Source organism: Ananas comosus, linkage group 11 (assembly GCF_001540865.1).
Source record: "Ananas comosus cultivar F153 linkage group 11, ASM154086v1, whole genome shotgun sequence".
NCBI lineage: Eukaryota > Viridiplantae > Streptophyta > Magnoliopsida > Poales > Bromeliaceae > Ananas > Ananas comosus.
The window spans coordinates 12,306,104-12,327,025 of NC_033631.1; the positions used below are offsets into that span (position 1 = coordinate 12,306,104).

At 35.8% G+C, this 20,922-nt stretch overlaps 3 protein-coding genes across 3 annotated transcripts; all 3 read left to right on the forward strand.

Annotated features, from left to right (window-relative positions):
• LOC109717228 (3-ketoacyl-CoA synthase 1-like) lies at positions 676-2,722 on the forward strand. The gene has a single exon (XM_020242899.1). It carries the CDS (start codon positions 834-836, stop codon positions 2,184-2,186), a length of 1,353 nt encoding a protein of 450 aa, XP_020098488.1. The 5' UTR covers positions 676-833; the 3' UTR covers positions 2,187-2,722.
• On the forward strand, positions 13,153-17,407 carry LOC109717656 (protein IQ-DOMAIN 31-like). The gene is made up of 7 exons (XM_020243527.1): positions 13,153-13,306; positions 13,901-14,021; positions 14,492-14,746; positions 14,939-15,142; positions 15,564-15,623; positions 15,840-16,719; positions 17,119-17,407. The coding sequence occupies exons 2-7, from the start codon at positions 13,947-13,949 to the stop codon at positions 17,148-17,150; spliced, it is 1,506 nt and encodes a 501-aa protein (XP_020099116.1). The 5' UTR covers positions 13,153-13,306; positions 13,901-13,946; the 3' UTR covers positions 17,151-17,407.
• On the forward strand, positions 17,985-20,127 carry LOC109716947 (pentatricopeptide repeat-containing protein At1g08070, chloroplastic-like). The gene has a single exon (XM_020242572.1). It carries the CDS (start codon positions 18,117-18,119, stop codon positions 19,974-19,976), a length of 1,860 nt encoding a protein of 619 aa, XP_020098161.1. The 5' UTR covers positions 17,985-18,116; the 3' UTR covers positions 19,977-20,127.

Sequence of the window (20,922 nt, forward strand, 5' to 3'; positions counted from 1 at the left end):
TCTTATTTATTTTTAAGTAATATTTTTATTACTATTAATTACATAATATAATTTTAATTTCAAATTATAACTCTTATTCCTCTTGTTCCAATCTAACCATCCAAACACTATTTACCTTATTCCTAGGAACAGCTCAATTTTCATCCAAACGCAAAATTGGTCTAGTTCCTGCTTATACCTGAACTTGTACCTATCCCTAGAACTAGCAGTTCTTACTTATATCCGAACCAAACGCAGCCTTAGATGATAACGGGCATGAAACGTACATTTATATATACAATATACATATAGCATCTTCGTACATAGATATTTTTAAATTAATTATACTATAACATGGAGACAACAGAGAGGCAAATCAAATATAATATAATAATTTTATATTAGCTTGATATTTTAAAAATATTTATTTTCATATTTTTTTATACTATGTCAAAATATTTAATAAATTTTATTTTTTTAGAGAAAAATAATATATTATCTATTTCGTTTATTTTTAAAAAATAAAATTAGATAAAAATATAAATTAATTAGAATTCGAATTAAAAATTTTAAATACCAAACATCAAGGTTTTAATAAATTTTGTTATTTTAAGACGAGGGTTAGTTTTATAACTCATTTCAGGTTGTAGGTTATAACCTACTTAAAAAAAAAAAAAACTTTAGTTTAATGTGGAATAATAAAATTAATAAGAATGGGCACGGACTCCGGAGAGGACATTTCTCCATGCTCACCCATATCTTCCTTTCCTCTATATAAGTACCCAGCTTAGCAACAAAAGAGTAGCACCACAGATACTGCTACCTGTATTGCTACTACTGCTATTGTGGCAACCATGACATTCACCAACTTGCTCAAGTTCTCCTCCTTCACTCTCCTTGCCCTAACTCTCCTCCACCGCTTCCTCCCATCCCCCCCACTCCTCTCCTCGCTTTCCCACCGCCACCACCTCCTGCTCCTCCTCTCCTTCCTCTCCTGCACCCTCCTCTACCTCTACACCCGCCGCCGCCCCCTCCCCGTCTTTCTCTTCGACTACTCGTGCTACCTCCCCGAACCCGAACGCCGCAGCCGCCGCTTCTCCCACTCCACCGCCGACTTCATGCGCGCCATCTTTCTCAAATCCGGCCTCGGCGACGAGACCTACGCTCCCCCCTATATCTTCCAAGAGGACTACGACGCCAAGTTCCGCTACGCCTTCCAAGAGGCCGAGGAGGGCATGTTCTCCGCCGTCTCCTCTCTCCTCTCCAAGACCGGCATCCCCCCCTCCGACATCTCCGTCCTCATCGTCGCCTGCAGCATGTTCAGCCCCGTCCCATCCCTCTCTTCCTTCCTCGTAAACCACTTCAACTTCGACCCTTCCGTTAAGACCTACAACTTATCCGGCATGGGGTGCAGCACCGGCACCACGTGCTGCGACCTCGCCGCCAAGATCCTACGCAGCAAGCCCGGGCACGCTCTCATCGTCGTCACCGAGAACATGAGCTTGAACTGGTACTTCGGCGAGAACCGCCACATGCTCGTCACCAACTGCATCTTCCGCGTCGGCACCGCGGCCATGCTCCTGACCAGCGACCCAATCCGGCGCTGCTCCGCGAAGATGGAGCTCGTGCGCGCGCTGCGGACGCACCACGGCGCGGAGGACGCGGCCTACAACGCGGCGGTGCAGATGGAGGACGAGGACGGCAGCGTCGGCGTGTCGCTCAGCAAGGACCTCGTCCGCGTGGCCGGGGCCGCGCTGCGCCGCCACATCTCCACCCTGGCGCCGCACGTGCTCCCTGCGTCGGAGCTCCTGCGGTATGCGTGGAACGTTGCGAGGTCGTATGCGGCGGGGGATCATAAGACGGTGCACGTGCCGGACTTCACGAAGGCGTTCGAGCACATATGCATACACGCTGGGGGGAAGGCGGTGATCGACGCGGTGGGGAAGCTGATGAAGTTCTCCGCGGAGGTGACGGAGCCGGCGAGGATGTGCCTGCACCGCTTCGGGAACACGTCGAGTAGCTTGGTGTTCTACGAGCTCGCCTACTTTGAAGCGAAGGGGAGGATAAAGAAGGGGGATAGGGTGTGGATGTTGGCGTTCGGAACGGGGTTTAAGGCGTGTAGTGTGGTGTGGAAGGCTCTTCGGGACTCCGGGATGGACTCGGATAGCCCGTGGCAAGAGTGCATCCATAGATACCCCGTTAATTAAAAAAAGAAAGTTATCGCCTGCACCCGATGCACCCTACCCTATATTACCCCGTGCATGCGTACCATGCATTCGTCAACTCTCAAATCCTCTGAGGCCTAAGTTTGAAAACGTGGTGAAAAACAAAACTTGGAGAATACTTCATAACTTTTCCCATTCCATACTATAAAATTGCGATATAAACCATCGCTGTGTACTCTTTTTTATGTAGTAGTGATCTTTGCTACCAAATTATTGTGTCGTAAAAAAAAAAAAAAAAAAAAAAATCCAAGTTATTCCGATCCCCTCTAGATTGTCAAAACACCTGTGTTTATCTACCACATTGTAAACCAGGCTTCAGTTTTATTCTGAATTCCTATCGTCCGTTGTCTTACGTTGTATTTTTTTGGTAAAAGTTAGATTGCATGATTCGGGTGCAGTGCACAGATGTAGACGGGGAGAGACATGGGAATGAATGGTTGAATTTGAATTATTTCTGCAATAAAGCGTCTTATGTACTACACTATATCATCCAATATTATCTACTAGTGCTTTCCGTATGTTTGTACCGTGTCATATAATCTTTGCATTTACTACATCGTTAATGTTCTTTTCGTTTTAAAGAAAATTACAAATCTATCAAAGTTCGTCATAGCACAGTAATGATCTTTGCCCGAATGAAGATCTTCGTGTTAGACGTCTTAAATTTTTAGCATTGCGATCTAAAAGTTTTAGGGTATAATTGAATGAGAAATTCTTTCAAATTCTATGGTAGAAGTAGCGGCTTCCACCCTCAAACATATTGAAAGTCCGGAGAATATTCTAATTTTAATAGATTGTGTTTGCTGATATATTTATAGCTATTCTTTTTGTGGGCTTTTTTCTTTTCCTGATAGGTCAAGCATAGATGTATTTATATCTAGGATCTTTTAGAAGCCTGGTGATTTTAGCACTGCACCTTTTGAGTTATAATAAATACTTCGATCTATTCTTACTCGCTCAGAGATATAGTCTAATGATTGAATCATATAAAATGTTTATTTGACCGTTTTATTTCTTTATTTTTAATTATTTTTAATACTTTATGTATAAGGAACTATCTTCTTTCTTCTTTTTTTCTTTTTTTTTTTCGCATTTTCGTGTGACAATGCTTCCCATTAGTATACTATACGATCATTCTTTAGTATCTATTCGGATGCTCCCCACTAGCAACCTTATTCCCCCTGTGGGTTGGTATCACTTGGTTGCAACAACAAATAGAAAATGTGAGAGAACACCAACAGGGGAGGTGTGTTGCAGGGAAGTAATGCAGTCACTGCGCACAATAAAGTGATGTGAGTGATGACAACTGTGAGAAGGTCAATTATTTGTGCCGCTTCAGTTTTGGTAGGGCCAAGAAAGATGAATTTATTTGAACTTCAAACCCTAAGACTAAGAGCTCCCATGTCAGAGCTAGGCATGCACGCGTTGTCTCTTTTCTTGTGAAAATGGAAGTGCCTTAAATTCCATTTGGACAAATTTAGCTTGTAGAGAATTTCAGGTGGTCAAAATTGAGCCCAAAATCTGGGAAGGAGATTCAGATGTGGGCAATTTGCTAGTTCATTAACAGCCGAATATATTTTAGTTTTTTTTTTTAGAAAAGATAGCAAGTACGTTACCTACTTCATTCATTGAAAGAATGAATTAGGCTACATGGGTGAAGCATGTAGGGCCTCGAAGGAATATATCTTAGTTATTCGCATCTATATAGGCAAACTTTTCCCGAAATAATTTTCTTTGTAACCAGAATTTTGTATAGGATTTGCACGTTAATTACTTAATAGTCTCATTCAATCCCGCGAAGTTTTATCGAGTTTTAATTGATAACGATATGGTAATTTTAGATCGAAAATAGGTCAAATATTTGTTGAATATTAGCATTACTACATAAAATACATGCTCTTTTATGGTGAATAATAATATATCATCGATAGGTCTATATAAATTATGCGCCACGTTCGAGTAGGAAGGGACTAAGTATATCGGTATAGATTTTTCTTTCCATTTACTACTGTTTGGGCATGCATCATTGATTGCATTCGTACTCATATTAATAAATAAGAGTAGAATTTGGATCCAAAAAACTTGTACCCTCCAAGAATCTACTCAGAAGATGCTGGGGAGAAGCATAAACCTAAGACTTCTACGACCCTACAAGAATTTTTCTTATTGAGAAAAAGATAGTGCATCGCCTGCTTATTTAGCTATAATTGTGAGACAGCAAGGAATTGGATAGAGCGGAAGGGAATTTTTAAAAATTCAAATGTCAGAAATATGAACAACCTCTTTAGAACATGTCACTAATAAGAAACTGCGCCCTTTGATTCTTTAGTTGGCATGTTTGGGTACCAACACTGTAGTTTGGTGGTTGTTAATGAATTCGCATTGAAGAGGGGGAATCGGATTGTACACACGTAATTGATTGGGGTGAGCAAATGGGGAGTTGGGGGTGCAGTGAAGGGAAGTGAATGCGGAGACATGGGAACAGCCTAGCCATAACAAGGACCATTTATTGAAGGGATGGAGATGTAAACCAACAAAATCGCAAAAAGAACATGGGGGATGCTCTCGCTAAACTAAATTAATTGAAGCTAAACTGAATTAATTGCTCGTTAGAGTTGATAATTAATGACATTATGATAATTCCCCCCACCAAGGAAAGGGTTTAACAATAAAGAATGTATCATTAGATCGTATGAATTATTTGTGGCAAATTTAAATCATAAGAATGATGTGTTTTCTTATATATATGCCTGTAGTGTACCACTAGAACTGTGGCAACTTAATTGCTCATCAGAATTGTACGGTGATTGGCCATGTTACACTTATGAGGGCGGAGAATGTTACTTATTTTTAATTAATATGTTGTGCCATAATTCAATTATATGGCGGTTTTACTTTCGTGACCCAACGTGCACCATCACTAGGCATTTTACAAAAATCTTTTGAGATGCTCAGTTCATTTAACCTAATGAATGAAGCAGGTAGCTTGCTACCTATTTTCTCAAAAAAAAAAAATCTTTTGAGATCATTCTCTTTTGCTCATCCTATTCATTCAGTAATGCAGGATTAATGCAGGATTGCTTATAGGTTACGTTTGATTAGCGCTATTTTTTTTAAAATTTTTAGTAATTCAATAGGAATGAAAAAAATATAACGATATTTGGCTAAACGTACTAAAGAATTTAGTTTAATGTTGAATTTACTTAGAAATAAGATTTATTCTAAAATACTAATCTTATTTCTTTGTGTAAGGATGAATGTCTTTATATTAATAGATTGTGATGATTAGTTCATTTTTTTTCTCTCTCCCAACCCGTTGGCTTGTTGGTATTATTTTTTTTTTTTACTCTCTAACTCCGTAGCTCTGATTTTATCGTTTTCTCTCTAAACTTTTTTTTTTTTTCCTCTCTCTAAGTTAACCACTCTCTCTTCCTCTCTTTTTAAAATCTTAATTTTCTCACTCACTCTAATCTTGACTTTATTTCTCTCCCTCTATCTTTAATGTCAAATCGCTCTCTTTAAGCTAACCTCTTCCCCCCCTTTTTATCTCTTCACATCTGTAATCTGAAAAATTCTCTTTCTAATCTTAGCTCACTCTTCCTTTNAATAATAATAAACAAAATAGACAACTAATATCTTTTTGAGTAGAAAGAGAGAGAAATTTAAGCTAACCTCTTCCCCCCCTTTTTATCTCTTCACATCTGTAATCTGAAAAATTCTCTTTCTAATCTTAGCTCACTCTTCCTTTAACTTAAATTTCTCTCTCTTTCTACTCAAAAAGATATTAGTTGTCTATTTTGTTTATTATTATTTGATCAATAATATTTTAACTGATTTTTTTAAAAAAAATGTTGAAATTTTTTATAGTATTATTGTAAATTAATTAACGAAACAAATACATTGTTTCTAAATCTTAAATAATTTGGGCGTGTGAACTAAATACTAAAATGTCACATTTTTTGTAATAGAATGAATGAGAATAAGATCTTTGAATATCTTTTTATTATTAATAATTTTTTATAGTGTAAACCAAACGTGTTCATAGTGCAGAATTATTTTTAAAATATTACAAAGGAAAGGATGGATATCTTGAATTAATAATTACAGATTACTTTGTAATTTATACAAAATTATAAAATTATTCTTCTTCTCTCTCCAAACCTTTTCTTATCTCTCCATTTTACTCATGGATACCTCAATCCTCTTCTCTACCTCTCTATTGGGAGGTTTTAATGTATTTCTTCTATCTTTCTCTCTCCGTCCCTCCCTATCTATCTCTTTTCATTTCAAGTGCAAAAGTCTTAAAATTTATATAGGACAACTTAAAGATAGTGATTTTATATGTACAATAATTTAATATTATATTATTGTACTAAATTAAATGTAATAAGCCGTATTGGCAGCAAATTGGTTCACATTAATCAAACTTGTGGTTTATTGCCGTATCTAAGAATATTGCATTGTGTGAACCAAGCACGCCTTACGTGGTCACTCTCTTTATTATGCGAAATATTTTCTGAACCATTTTATAAAATACATGAGGTGGCCAATCACAAAAATTGGGCACTTTTGCCTTGATTTGGTTCGGATTTATTAGCACAAAAAATTTGGTGGGGATTGGTGTTAATGTAAGACCATTCTATTTATGTTTCATCACATGAATTAGATGAATCTAAAGGTCTTCGGTTGGCACATGGGACGGTCCAACGTTGAAAATGATTGCTCTTCGTAAAAATGAAAAAACTATTTTTTTTTTCTTATATAAATTTATAATAATTTAAATATTAATTAAGCATAATTTTAAATTTAAAATAATTATATTTTTTTAAAAAAAATGGTTTATTGTTTTATATGACTCAATAAATTTTTTATAAGACACCACGCGGTAGCGCAAGAGGTGTGTCTGTTGGGGGCCGGGTTTTTTTTTTTTTGAAGTTGAGGTTATGAAATTTGCTCCATAGCATCAAATATAAGTAGACTGCAAGTTTGCATGGAAGTACCAATATGAAAGATTTCATAAAATCATCTCTTCACAAAATATACATGCGTACTGCGACTAATAAGTATTACAACATTGTTATCTATTAGTTTTTGGGGCTACTATACTTTTATGAGTATAGACCACCTTATACTCATAAATTTTTAACCGTTGATTGATAGGATGTGTGGTTAAGATGATGGTGGTCCTTACTTAGAATGATAGTGGTTCTCTAGGGTTGAGTGGGTAGTTGGTTGAATAGTATAATCTAATGGGTGAAAATGATCAATGGAATAAATCTAAGGGCCGAAAACTTATGAGTATAAGGGAGCCAATACTCATAAAAGTATAGTAGCTGGACTCTTAGTTTTAGTTTCTAGAAAAGAAAAATAAATTTTGGTAGGTGGAAATAGAGTTTAGTTTGATTAGATGTAATTACAAATATAGTATAATTAGAGATGCATGCAGTTAAAAATGTAGTAGTTATAATTATATGCATTATATTTGGTTGGATTTAGTAAAAAGCGTTGTAACTATAAATAATTTGTTTGGTTGCATACAGTTGAGAAATAATTTTTAACATTTTATCATTTTATATATATATGATGGTGAGATTATCTCTAATGTAAAAAAAATTATTTTTTGTTTAAAAAATATTTAAAGAGATGATATTATCTTTTGTTTAAAGTTATACTTTCTAACTGTTGCAGTTGGAATTGTGGCCAATTTAGGTGTAGTTCAAATTGCTACAGTTGGACCTTCTGCAGTTCCTACTGCAGCAGTTGAAGTTAAATGTAGCAAATCAAACACCGAATTTGTATTTGTATATAGTTACAATTGCGTGCAGTTACAACTACATGTAACCAAATGGTCTCTTAGATTTAATCCAGTGGCCTCAGTGATAATAGCAAAGAATCCATGGATCAGGTCAATGTCACATGCTAATAGCGCTTATCGCTTAGGTTTGATTGATCTGGATTTGTGTGTCCAACGGACTTGCATCGCATGATGCTTGTGCCCAACACATAATAAAAGAAGTTTTTTTCTTCTTGCATCACACTAGGATTTTCGATTGATTCTAATCCTTTGACATTTTGTACGGAAGAAAAAGGAATCTTTCCAGCTTCTTAATTTCATTTTATGTTTATTCTTTCTTGAATGTTCTCATACCTTGATTGGATTTTCTCTCTCTCTCTCTCTCTTTTATTTATTCCTTGTGGATTGTGGGCTTACGGCCCAAACTCAAAACAACACCCCACACCCCAAATCCATATGGATTACGATTTCTTTTTCTTTTCTTTTCTTTTTTTGAGAGAGAAAGATAGCAGTATACTATCCATTTCGCTTATTTTTTTTTAGAAATAAATTTAGTTGGAAAAAGATCCATAGTGGTAAAAGGCCCATAGAATGTGGATTCCCTTGTGTGTTTGCACACTTGCGCATGATCCAAAGGTGGGACTCGACGAGGCTTCCAATGAGCTCTATTGAGTTCCTACTCTCATAATTTGTGGACTACAAAGTAATCAAGAGATTCTCAGTGTTGTGGTGGGCTATTTCTTTGAAGCTGATTTGTATATTTTTCTGAAATGATTTAAAGTTATTTTGTTTTGTAAAAAATCAAAAATTTATATTTAATAATATAAAATGAGAACGAAGGTGTTTGGATTTCTAGTATATTATAGGAGTTTGAGCACCAAAGAAATTGAGTGGCTGACACATGTGGACCGTATAAGTTGTTCACAAGAAATATAAGATTAGTTCATGAACCTCAGGATATACCCAGGGCCAACTAATCAGGCTTATACTATTTGCAAGAGGAAAACAATTTAGTTTGTTTTGGATTTTATATTTCATTAATTAGATGTCTCATTTAAAAGTTAAAGAGTTAAATAACTCGCTAACTCTCAAATGTATAAAAAGTTGTTCATTGATAATCTATTAAATTATTGATCGTCCCCAGAGCAAGTGACCAAGGGCTTGGTGATTGGTACCCGAGATCCAAGTTCGAATCCTAGTTGATTCACATTTCTAGCTAAGTTTATTTCTAAATGAAATAAACGAAGCGGTTAGCGTGCTACCTATCTCTCTCAAAAAAAAAGAAAAGAAAAAAAGGATAATCTATTAAGTTGGAAAGTGCTTCATGCCCTCCTAGAGAATCTCCTATGAATTATTGATTTGTCACAAAGTTCATAAGACGTTACGTAAATTAATCAAAATTTTTTATATTATTATAAATTGCTGTAGTTTAATGATTCAGCGAGCTTAATATTATCCATAGAGTAGTGCTGTTTTTGCCAATTTGGCGAGTCTAGGAGTGGGCACACCCTCGTATTTGTATGATTGTATTATTAATAGCCCTTAAAAGCAATATTTTTGTACATACGGTTGTAGTATTTTATATAAACTTCAAATATAATTTTCTTAAAAAATATTTGTGAACTAGATGTATGCACATTTTTCGCTGAGCGGGAGCTAACCTTGAGTGTCTATTATGCAGATACCTATTAATTGTTTACTTTTTGAAAAAAAAAGGGAAAAATTTAAATACTCTTCCGTGGTTCACACTTTATCATTTTAGTACCGTATAATTTCAAGTGTATCAGGTTAGTATTTTATGGTTTCGCACTTTCTCACTTTAGTACTATGTGGTTTAATATTTCCTTAAATTATATACCTCGAAATAAATAATAAAAAGAGAATTAAAACCACATTGTATTAACTTGATACAAAAATAAAACTATAGGGTACTAACTTAATATACTTGAAACCACAGGATAATAAAGTAAAAAAGTGCGAAACCATATGGTACTAACTTAATACACTCTAAACCACAAAGCACTAAAGTTAGAAAGTACAAAACCACACGGGATATTTAAAGTTTTTTCGGAAAAAAAAGATAAAGTTATTTTTTTAATTATTTTAAAAAATTAGTAAAATTATAAAATAATTGAATTTTTAATTTTGACATCTCACGTTACCATCAAATTTCTAATCAATTGCGGCACTTACAATTATTGTGGTGGTGGCTTTTATACTCAGCATTGGATGGAATAAAGCGCTCCTTGCGTTATCCTGCACGCATTATTACACCACCCACCCGAATCATTATCCATCATTTCATCTCTGTCATTTTTCCTTTCAAAATGATACCTACACACCCTACAATAGGGCTTAAATTTAACATCCCTACGTTCCAAATTAATAACTCCATTTGATTTTAGTGAAAAAAAACGTTGATAAAATACGTGCATTAATATAATCTATAAATATGAATGCAAGATTTACATTCTAATATGGGGTGTATGGATAGCACTGTTCTTTTTTAATTTTTCAATTCATCTTTTGTCGCAAAATAAATACTGCATGTATATTTATAGGTAAACGTAAATTTTATATTTTACTCATTTTAGAATTCATATAATTCATTAAATTTTTAGTTTTAAAATAAATTGTTTAAACTAGCGAAGAAATAATAGACTATATATATATATATATATATATATATAAGTCCGGTTGGAATACTATCGATAGCATCAAGAATTTGGTGCTATCGAGTTTTCCACCGTTAGATTTAACCATTTAATTATTTTTAACCGTTAGATTATATTATTCAACCAATCACTCGCTCAATCCTAGGGGGCTCACATCATCTTAACCATATATTTCTCAATTCAAGGACTAAAAAACTAATAGCATCAATAGCTTGGTGCTATTAATAGTATTTTAGCCTATATATATATATATATATATATAGAGTTTATATATAGAGTAAGGCTGCTATGCTATCGGAAGCACGGAGCCTTTCGTGCTTCCAACTCGTTTTCGATGTTGCGATTTTCGAATCGTCGATCGGCTCCGTTAAACTTGATCTAGAGTATTTGGAGTACCTAGAAAATAAATTTTATAATTTTACGATATCATTTGCTTAGTGAACGAAGGGGCTCAAAATCAACGGCTGAAAATAAAAATCTTACAAAATGTAATAATATGACATTAAAATTTTAAATCAAAGATATTGATCTTGTTTTATATAGTATAAAGAATTTTCTATCAAAATTTCACGTGATTTGGATATTTCTACACCGTTAAACTTGCAAACGGCTCACTACGGCCATTGAAATTTGTTGATTTTGAGCCCATTCGATCACTAGGCAAATGATATCGAAAAATAATAAAATTTATTTTCTAGGTACTCAAAATACTTTAGATCAAGTTTAACGGAGCCGATCGACGATTCGAAAGTCGCAACATCAAAAACTAGCTGGAAGCACGGAAGGCTCCGTGCTTCCGATAGCATAGTAGCCTCACTCTATATATATATATATATATATATATATATATATAGGCTAGAATACTATTAATAGCACTAAGCTATTGATGCTATTAGGTTTTCGGCCTTTTGATAAAAAAAATATACAGTTAGAATGATATGGTCCTTAAGATTGAGTGAATATATAGATAACATAGCTCTTATTACAAAGCCCACACTTCAAAGGCTTAGTATAACAACATAACTAGTCCTATCATGGCCTTCCAATTTTTGGAGCCTCTGTATAATGTCTTTTTGGGAGAAAAAGGCTGCGTACCACCTATTTTATTTTTTAAAAAAACAGTAAATTTGATTAAAAATGTTAATAATTAGTCTTTCAATTTGAACTTCGAATATTAATTATTAAATCTTATGACTCTGTTTCAATGTTGAAATAAGTTATTTAAGATAAATTTATTCGGTATAATATTTTCTAGTATGATAATAAGTAGAATGATTTTTTACGTTTTGAAAGAATTTGCTTTTCATGATAAATTTTGTTATTTAGGATTTAGTAAAATAGCATGCTTCACCTAAAATGTAATTTATTTTATCCTAAAAAGGTGACTTAAAAGTGAAATATAATACTGCATTTTAAATCCTTATGTATTAAATATAAAAATAATAAATGTAAAAATATATCCAATAAGATATTGACGTATTTAAATAGTGGCTCAGTTAGAGATGTGACCCCTCTATAAAGTTATTCTCAAAACCTGTTGATCACCGTCCAAATCAAATCGAACGGCCACATCTTACAGATTGATACGGAGCGGAGCGGTAGTTGGGCGGTCACGATATCGCCCCGCTTCCTTTTTATTCGGTTAGTTGAACGGTCCAAATCCGCTTGGGTAACTTGTAAATATACGCACCGGGGAGGGCAAAATGAAAAATTCTATAATGTAATGGATATATTAGTGACGTAGCGTAATAAACTAATCAAATATCTCCATTTAGGGATATATATCCCATCATTATTATAAAAAAATATTTTTATTACACTTTTATTTTAAAAAAAAGAATATGATTGGTTTGTTATTGATAACGTAGTGTAAGTGTGATAATATAGAATTCCTAAAGGCAAAATTGGGTGATAAAAATATTGTCTAATAAAAAACCAGCTAAATAGTTTAAATAGTTAATTAGATTTAATAATATTCCGATGCATTAGCTTACGTGGCATTTTGTGCGGTGGAGGTGATGCCACATGGCATAGAGTTCGGTGTCGGGTTCATATCCGGTGTGCTTTGCTCGCCCGATAGATTATATTCGCTTCGGTTAGGCGGTGGGCCCCACCCTCTGCATGTTTTTAGGAAGCTCAATGCTTCTTCATTTATTTTTGTAAAATGCATGGATAGTCCCTGTACTATCCTTATATTACTATGAGTCCTTACTTTCGAACTCTCCCCTAGTATAGAATTTAGCTTCCGATCAAAAATATATCTACTATTTTATTCTTTTATATATAAAATAAATTAAGTAATTCAGTTTATCCGTCTATTTGCAACGAAAGTTTGAATTAAAGCGTAATATTTAGCTAGTTTTTTTAATTACCATTTTAAAATTAAAGTTTGAACAACTTAAAAAAAATTTAAAATTATCCAACCTTTCTAAAATTTAAATAAACTATTTAGTAAATAAATTAAATAGTGGACTCAAAACGAAGTTTTATATGTTTTTAGCTAATTTTTTAAGCTGGGGAACCGTTCCCTCCGTTCCCTTCTTTTCTTTTTATACTCCACTGTTCCATTTTTCTACTTTTGAGCTACGAATGAAGTAGAGAGCTAGGGTTTCGAAATCGTTTCCTTATCATCGGTATGATTCCGAATCCACTCGGTTTAGATGCTGGTTCTTGTTAAATTTTTCCGTAATCGCCGCATCGCTTTGTATTTGGCATAAATGACTTGTTCTTTCTTTTTTCTTTTTCGACAATCATCGCTTTAAATTATCGCTTTTCCTTTTGTACGATCATTTTTTAGCTGGATTGAGCTGTAAATTTTGGGAATTTTTCGGTATTCGAGCTTTTTTCTTTCGATTTACGAGGTTTTAATGCCAAGATGCTTAGGCTAGGGTTCTAATAATGTGTCATTTTGAGGTATCTTACCTCTGCGAGGAGTTTAGTGAATGTGGTGGGATATTTCGATGCAATCTTAGCTTATTGGATATAACAAAATTGTATTTTTTATGACCCACTGAGTGATTTTGTTGAATATTTCAGTATAGTGGTCGAATAGCTCTTTAGAGCTCACTCTCATATGAAATGTTCTTAATTAAATTTTGATGTTTGAGCTAGATAACTTGGATTACTGTTCATTTGATTGTGTATTTGTTTACAATATCGTCACAATTTTGGTGTAGATTGCTGTTTAACTACTGTAGCTCTTTTTGCCAATCTGGTTCCACTTGCAGGTTTCTGGTATCCAAAATTGGGGGCATCAATTAGAGGGATTTGGCAATGGGGAAGCATCCGGCGAAATGGATTAAGACTTTGCTTTTTGGCAAGAAATCAACAAGATCTCATTCAAACAAAGTAAGAGTTGGTTCCTAGCTTGTTTTTGTTTTGATTTAAGTTTCAATTTCCTACTTTTTAAGGCATGTACTATATTTCTACACGCCTTTCCCGAATGCTGCTGCTATATGGTTTAAGATGAGAATTACGATTGAGTTGCATAAGAGGACTTGTATGATGAATACAGTTAATTTGTTTTGAGGATTCATATAGCTGACTCCATTTTGTAGGATTGATGAGCAACAAACTATTGAGGATACTATGTAAAAGCATGTTTTTTTTTTGTTGAATTTGTGCGTCTCAAGTACTGTTTGGTTGCTCTTCCAGTTTTATTGCTTTAGTCAACATGGCAAATTTCATTTCAAGCCTTATTTAAGTCATCAACATAAAACTGAATGCTAAACCTATTTAGTTTTCCGCTTTTTCCTTTTATTTAACATTTATTGCATGGAAATTCTGAATTATCTTCTTTTTTTTTTTTTCGGCTACAGAGAGATGGAAATGGTCAAAGAGGGACTTCTGTTTCTGAGAATTCTCCAGAGATCTCTGAGCATGTGCTTGTGAGCCCTCATGGAAGTTTTTCAACCGTAGGAGGGAGGACGCCATCTGGTTTACATGGTGACCGAGCAGCTGCGCCTAGCATCAGTCAAGGTGCGGACAAACAAGAGATTGTTGTATCTGATGCTGAAAAACTAAGAGAACATGAGGCTGCCACAAAGGCACAGGCTGCCGTTCGAGGTTATCTGGTACTTCATCTGTTTTATATGCTATTTAATTTAATTGTATGTCAAACACTCAAGCTGCAAAGGGTTCTTCTTGCTATTCCTACATATGTGTTCTTTGGGTACAGTTTTGAATGTTTCCTTTTTGCCATAGACCTTTGGGGATCATGTGTCGGTTAGTAGTCTGTTTCTGATTTATGCGTGCTCTGGGTGCAGGCGCGGAGGGCATTTCGAGCGTTGAAAGGTATCATAAGGCTGCAAGCTTTAATCCGTGGGCATCTTGTAAGGCGGCAAGCTGTTGCAACTCTTCGAACTATGCGGGCAATCATAAAGTTCCAAGCTGTAGTTCGTGGCAGAGGTGTTAGGAGCTCTACAATTGTTCGTAATGTCAGTACAAAGAATTGGCAAAAATGCCCTGCGGTAATAATCCTAAAACACCAGCTCTGGGAGCTGAATTTTTACACTTAAAAGAGTAATTTGAGTTCTATTTGTTTTTGCCATCCTTCTCTGGATGCATTGTTCCATAAATCCTATTTTAACTTCATATTTTTTTCTCTTTAAATCTGGGAGGTGCTTCGGCTATAATTTTCCTTTGTGCTTAGTATTGAAATCGGACAGAGCTATGCTTCCTATTCTTGCTCAAGTTTCTTGCCTGTTATGTTTTAACTTCTAATCATTGATATATACTCATAAGTTTCCTCCATATAGTCCTGATATAGGTTACCAATCTTAATCACTGAAATTGCACTCACTAGGAAATGTTGTTCCTTTTTCTCTTCTTTCTAATTTCTTCAAAGCCATTCTTTGAAGTTTGGTTTTCTTTTTTCTTTTACTTTTTCAGGATTCTGAGTCCCTGGATGCCTGGAAAGAGAAATTATCTAAAAATGCATTTGTTTGTACGGTAGGTCCAAGTTGCTTATTGTATTATATAAATAACTGAATTGATCTTCGCAATAAATGCAAATTCATGTTTACTAATCTAGTATTGGATTGACTGGGTTTTTCCAGTCTGTATGCTCATTTTCCTCGGCATGTCCCGGTGACTTTTTTTTCCTTTTAGTTTTTTTCTGGGGCGTAATGTTATGTTTCTTGTGTTGATTCCTTATGTCCTTTCTAGCTTCTGTCTTCACCGACTTTGATGAGGGCACTACACGTCAAATATCACCCAGATAATCCCAATTCAGTCTTCAGCTGGTTAGAGAGGTGGACGAAAGCTCGAGTGTGGGCGCGACTTCCCCAATTCAAAAAGGCTGTTGGCTTAAAACAACGAGCAAGGAGAGCCAATTATGCTACAGCAACTAAAACCGAGAAATTGAAGCGCAACCCAAGAAAGTTGGCTAGCTCTCCTACTGATACTGTGCAAGAAAACCCTGAAAACGAGATAAAGGTCAAACGTAATCTAAGAAAGTTATTGAATTCAAAGATTAAAATGCCTGACCATCCAGAACAGAGCAATGACAATTTGCTGAAGGTAAAGAAAAAGTCAGCTGTTACACCTGAAAACAAGCCCGGAATTGGAACTGCTGTAATTTCTGAAACTGGAAAGGTGCAGATTGATTCCTCAACCAATGTTCAGGGAAGAGTCGAACCAGAGCCATTGCATAGCATTGGCAATGATGATAAAGCTCTGGCGATGAATGAGGCATTAAGCTCCAACGAAGAGCAACCTTCTTCTGAAAGCCAGAGAACCGGTAGGAGGAAGTCTTCTTACTTGGCAAAATCAGATTATTCCGAAAATGGTTTACAAAATGTTCCAATTTTGCCAAGCTATATGGCTGCAACAGAATCTGCAAAGGCGAAATTCCGAGGTCAGGTTTCACCTCAGTTTGATGATTCAGCAGACAAAAATGGGAACATTACCCGCCGCCATTCACTGCCATCCTCTGTACATGGAAGCTTGAATTCAAATTCACCAAGCACACAGAAGCTGGTCCAGGCTAGCGGCAACAGTGGAGTCAAAAGTGACAGATCTCTGTCTTTATCTGGAGATGGGTGTGGTATGCACTAAGAAACCTTCTGCTATCTTTCCTTTTATCTTTTTGGTTGAATACTGAAGAAAGAAAAGACTCATATTTTGTAAATTCCAAAAATTTGTGCACAGTCAGGACTAAAACATTGTTTTGAAATCATTAGTTAAAAAATTAGGACAGATTTTCTCAAAAAAAAAAAGAAGAAAAAGGACAGATGGTATAGGTTTTTAAATTCACATAACATGAGATAAAGACGGAATGCGGATCTAGGAATGAAAAATGATGGCAAAGCTATTTTATTTTATTTTATTTTATTTTTTTCCTGAGGGTAGAGTGGTCATTTTCGCAGGAAAAGAGAGCTTACAATTTTTTTCCACGAAGAATGATAACTTTTTGGTCTCCATGTGTTTACCGATCTATTTGCAGTTAGGACAATCCAAGTTGAATGGAGACGTTGATGTTGAAGAAGCCGAACTTTGAAACGTGCTTTCACGGGAGCGTTTTACCTGCAGTTTCTGTCTTTATCATTTGCTTGATTTGTGATGTAAAGTTTGCGTGTTTATCCTTAACTAGTCCGAGGAACTGGGCTGTTAAATGTGTTATGTATAGCTAGTTCTTTTGGAATTTGTTTTGATTAATGGCGAGAGAAGTTTCTAAAATCTAAATGCGTATGCTAGAACAATCTCATCAAGTATCGTATCTTTCTCTTTTATCTCGTAGTTGCTCTCTCCTGTATGTTTGTTTGTAATTAATAATTTATCTGATGTTACTTTTATTTCTTTGATCATTCGACTGTAAAAAGTCAATACCAACTTAGCAACTTGATCCCAAACCAGACTTTTTTTTCTTTGTTTTTTTTTGAGGGAGATAAGTAGTATGTTATCTGCTTCGTTTATTTCATTTAGAAATAAACTTCGTTAGAAATGTAAATCAACTAAGATTTGAACTTGGAAGCTCAGGTACCAATTATCAACTTCTTTCCCACTTGCATTAGGGATAGTCGGTAAACCCATGCTTCCTAGTCATTTTGTAGATATATAAGAATTATATAAACAATCACTTCAAAGTAGAATACAAGTAAGAAAAATGCTATTTGTACATTTTTCTGTTCCTTTTTTTTTTTTTGAGGTTTTGGCTGCTTTCACTTTAATTGCTAAATTTATTTCGTCTAATAAATGAAACAGATAGCTTGCTATTTTTTTCTCAAAAAAAAATACACACCTTTATCAATGGTTTAAAGATTTCTTTTGCGTTTTTAATATTAAAAAAATTGTTTTTAGTATCAATATCAAAAAAAAAAAAAGAAAAAAAAAAGAGTTCCATAACCGTTTTAGTCATAGTAATATAAGTGGGCTACTCATCATTTTATTCGAGCTCTCCCGCCACACACAGTCACAGAACCACTAACGAGAGAAGATGCATAAATGGAGCATCGTCTCCACCCTCTTCTCCAATCCCCTCTACGACCCAACCATCTCAAACAAATCCATGCCCTTGTCCTCAAATCATACCTCGACCCTACCCCTCTCTTCACCACGCTTCTCTCAAACCCCTCCTCTGCACACTACACCCGTCAACTGTTCGACGCAATTCCCCAACCAGATCCCACTCTTTGTGGCTCCATCATATTAGCCTATTCAAAGCTCTCCTTGCACAAAGAAGTGCTCGGAACCTTCTTTTCGGCACGTAATAAGAATACCCACATCCCGTTTGTTTCTATTCCGCCCGTTCTTAAGTCGTGCGCGGTGTTAGCCGCGACTTATGAAGGGAGACAAGTGCATTCTCAAGTTCTGGTCCGTGGGTTTTGCTCAAATGTGTTCGTTCAAACTGCTTTAATCGATTTCTACGCGAAGAACGGTGATATGGACTCGGCAAGAAGGGTATTCGATGAATTACCGATCAAGGATCCTGTTCCTATCAACTGTTTGATCACCGGATACTCGAAATCCGGCGATTTTTTAGCGGCACGCAAGTTGTTCGATGAAATGCCGAGGAGGACATCCTCGTCGTGGAATTCAATAATCGCTTGCTATGCCCACAGATGTGATTTTCATGAGGCTTTGAGATTGTTTGAGCGAATGCAAACTGAAAACGCAAAGCCAAATGTGATCACTGTAGTGACGGTTTTATCCATATGTGCCAAAATGGGTGATTTAGAAACTGGACTCAGGATAAAGAAACTAATCGGCGACAATGATTTCCGGATGGATATGATTGTACGCACCGCAGTGTTGGAAATGTACGTGAAGTGTGGAGCTGTTGATGAGGCACGCAGTGAATTTGATCAAATGGAGTATAGAGACGTTGTGGCGTGGAGTGCCATGATTGCAGGTTATGCGCAAAATGGGAGATCGAAGGAGGCTTTGGAGCTTTTCGACAGAATGCAGGCGGAAAATTGTAAGCCGAATGAAGTTACCCTCGTCAGTGTTTTATCTGCCTGCGCCCAATTGGGATCTGTGGAAGTCGGAGAGAGTATCGGAAGCTACATTGAGAACCATGGATTGGCATTTGGTGTTTATGTCGGTTCGGCGTTGGTCGATATGTACGCCAAGTGTGGGAACATTGGACGAGCGCGCAAAGTGTTCGATGAAATGCATCAGAGGGATGTTGTCACCTGGAATTCAATGATCGGAGGGCTCGCATTCAGTGGCTTCGCAAAGGATGCATTTGATCTTTACAAACAGATGGAGCGAGAAAGTTTCAAACCAAATGATATAACTTTTGTCGGGTTATTAACTGCTTGCACGCACGCTGGTTTAGTCGAACAAGGGATTAGCCTCTTTAAATGTATGAAGAAGGAGCATCACATCGACCCAAAAGTCGAACACTGTGCCTGTATGGTCGATCTTCTTTGCCGAGCCGGACGATTGAAAGACGCTTACGAGTTTATACGTGAGATGGAAATTGAACCTAACATAGTAATTTGGGGTACTCTATTGGGTGCTTCTAGGGTGCACTCGAATGTGGAGCTTGCCGAGCTTGCACTAAAGAAGCTTCTAGTGCTCGAGCCGGAGAACTCTTCGAACTATGTACTTCTCGCCAACATCTACGCAAATAACGGTAGATGGAACGAGGCGAGAGAAGCTAGGGATTTGATGAAGAGCAGAAGTGTGCAGAAATTAGCTGCGTATAGCTGGATTGAATTGGACGGTGTGGTGCATAAATTTCTAGTGGAAGATGCATCGCATCCGAAAGCCGATGAGATCTACGATGCTCTCGATCGGTTGGGATTACAACTGAAGTGGGCCAATTGTGCTCCTCATTTGGATTTAGAGCTTTTGTGACATTGTTTGTTTTATATTACAGAAAAAAGCTGATCTAAAGCTATGCTTGTATACTCAATCGAGTTTGTTTGTTGATGAAATTTCAATCAAGCTCAATATTTACATTGACTGAATCTTCGAACTTTCTGAGTAAATTGCAACTTTGGGATCTTTGGATGCTGTAGTTTGATTCTAGGAATTTTGAAGTTCGATTGATGAACTGTCTTCTTCCAAATAATTCTATAATGTTTGGTCTTCAAACTACGAGGCTGATGATATTTTGATTCTCAAACTTTAATTTATTATAATCTTTTATCCAGAAAGTTGTTATAATTAAGTTATATAAACCAATTTAGTTGATTAAATATTAATATATCGCTAATATAGAGTGATATGTGATTGATAATGTGCCAATAGTTAAAATATCATGTTTTTTTATTTATATCAAGCATATGTTAAAATTTAATAAACTAAATTAGATTTTGAAATTTTATTACAACAAATTTAAAAATTTAAGGCATAAATTATAATAAATTGAAATTTGTGCATTACAATTTGAGGACCAAACGTTGGATTTACTTTTTTCTTTTTTTTCCCTATGTGTGTGCGTGCGTGCGTGGTGTGAATGGGCGTTCTCTCAGACCAGCCCAAGAGGCCCGGCCCACATTGTCTTTCATGTGCTCGGCACGTGTTACCGACCGTGAAAATTAACTAAACGGACTAAATCTGATTTGAGAGTACGTTGGTATTTGGCCTAACTTCTCAGAAGTGATTTTGAGCCAAAAATCACTTTTGATGAATTACGGAGAAAATCATTTTGTAGCAATCATTATACTTAAAAGAATTGATATGGTGATGATATACATGTTAGAGGACTTCGAACAAGCAGTCGTGATTTAATCCACTTCTGTTTCCAAGAAAATTACAAATTGTCCTGCGTCTTATTCCAAAAGTTCTACGGTGAACA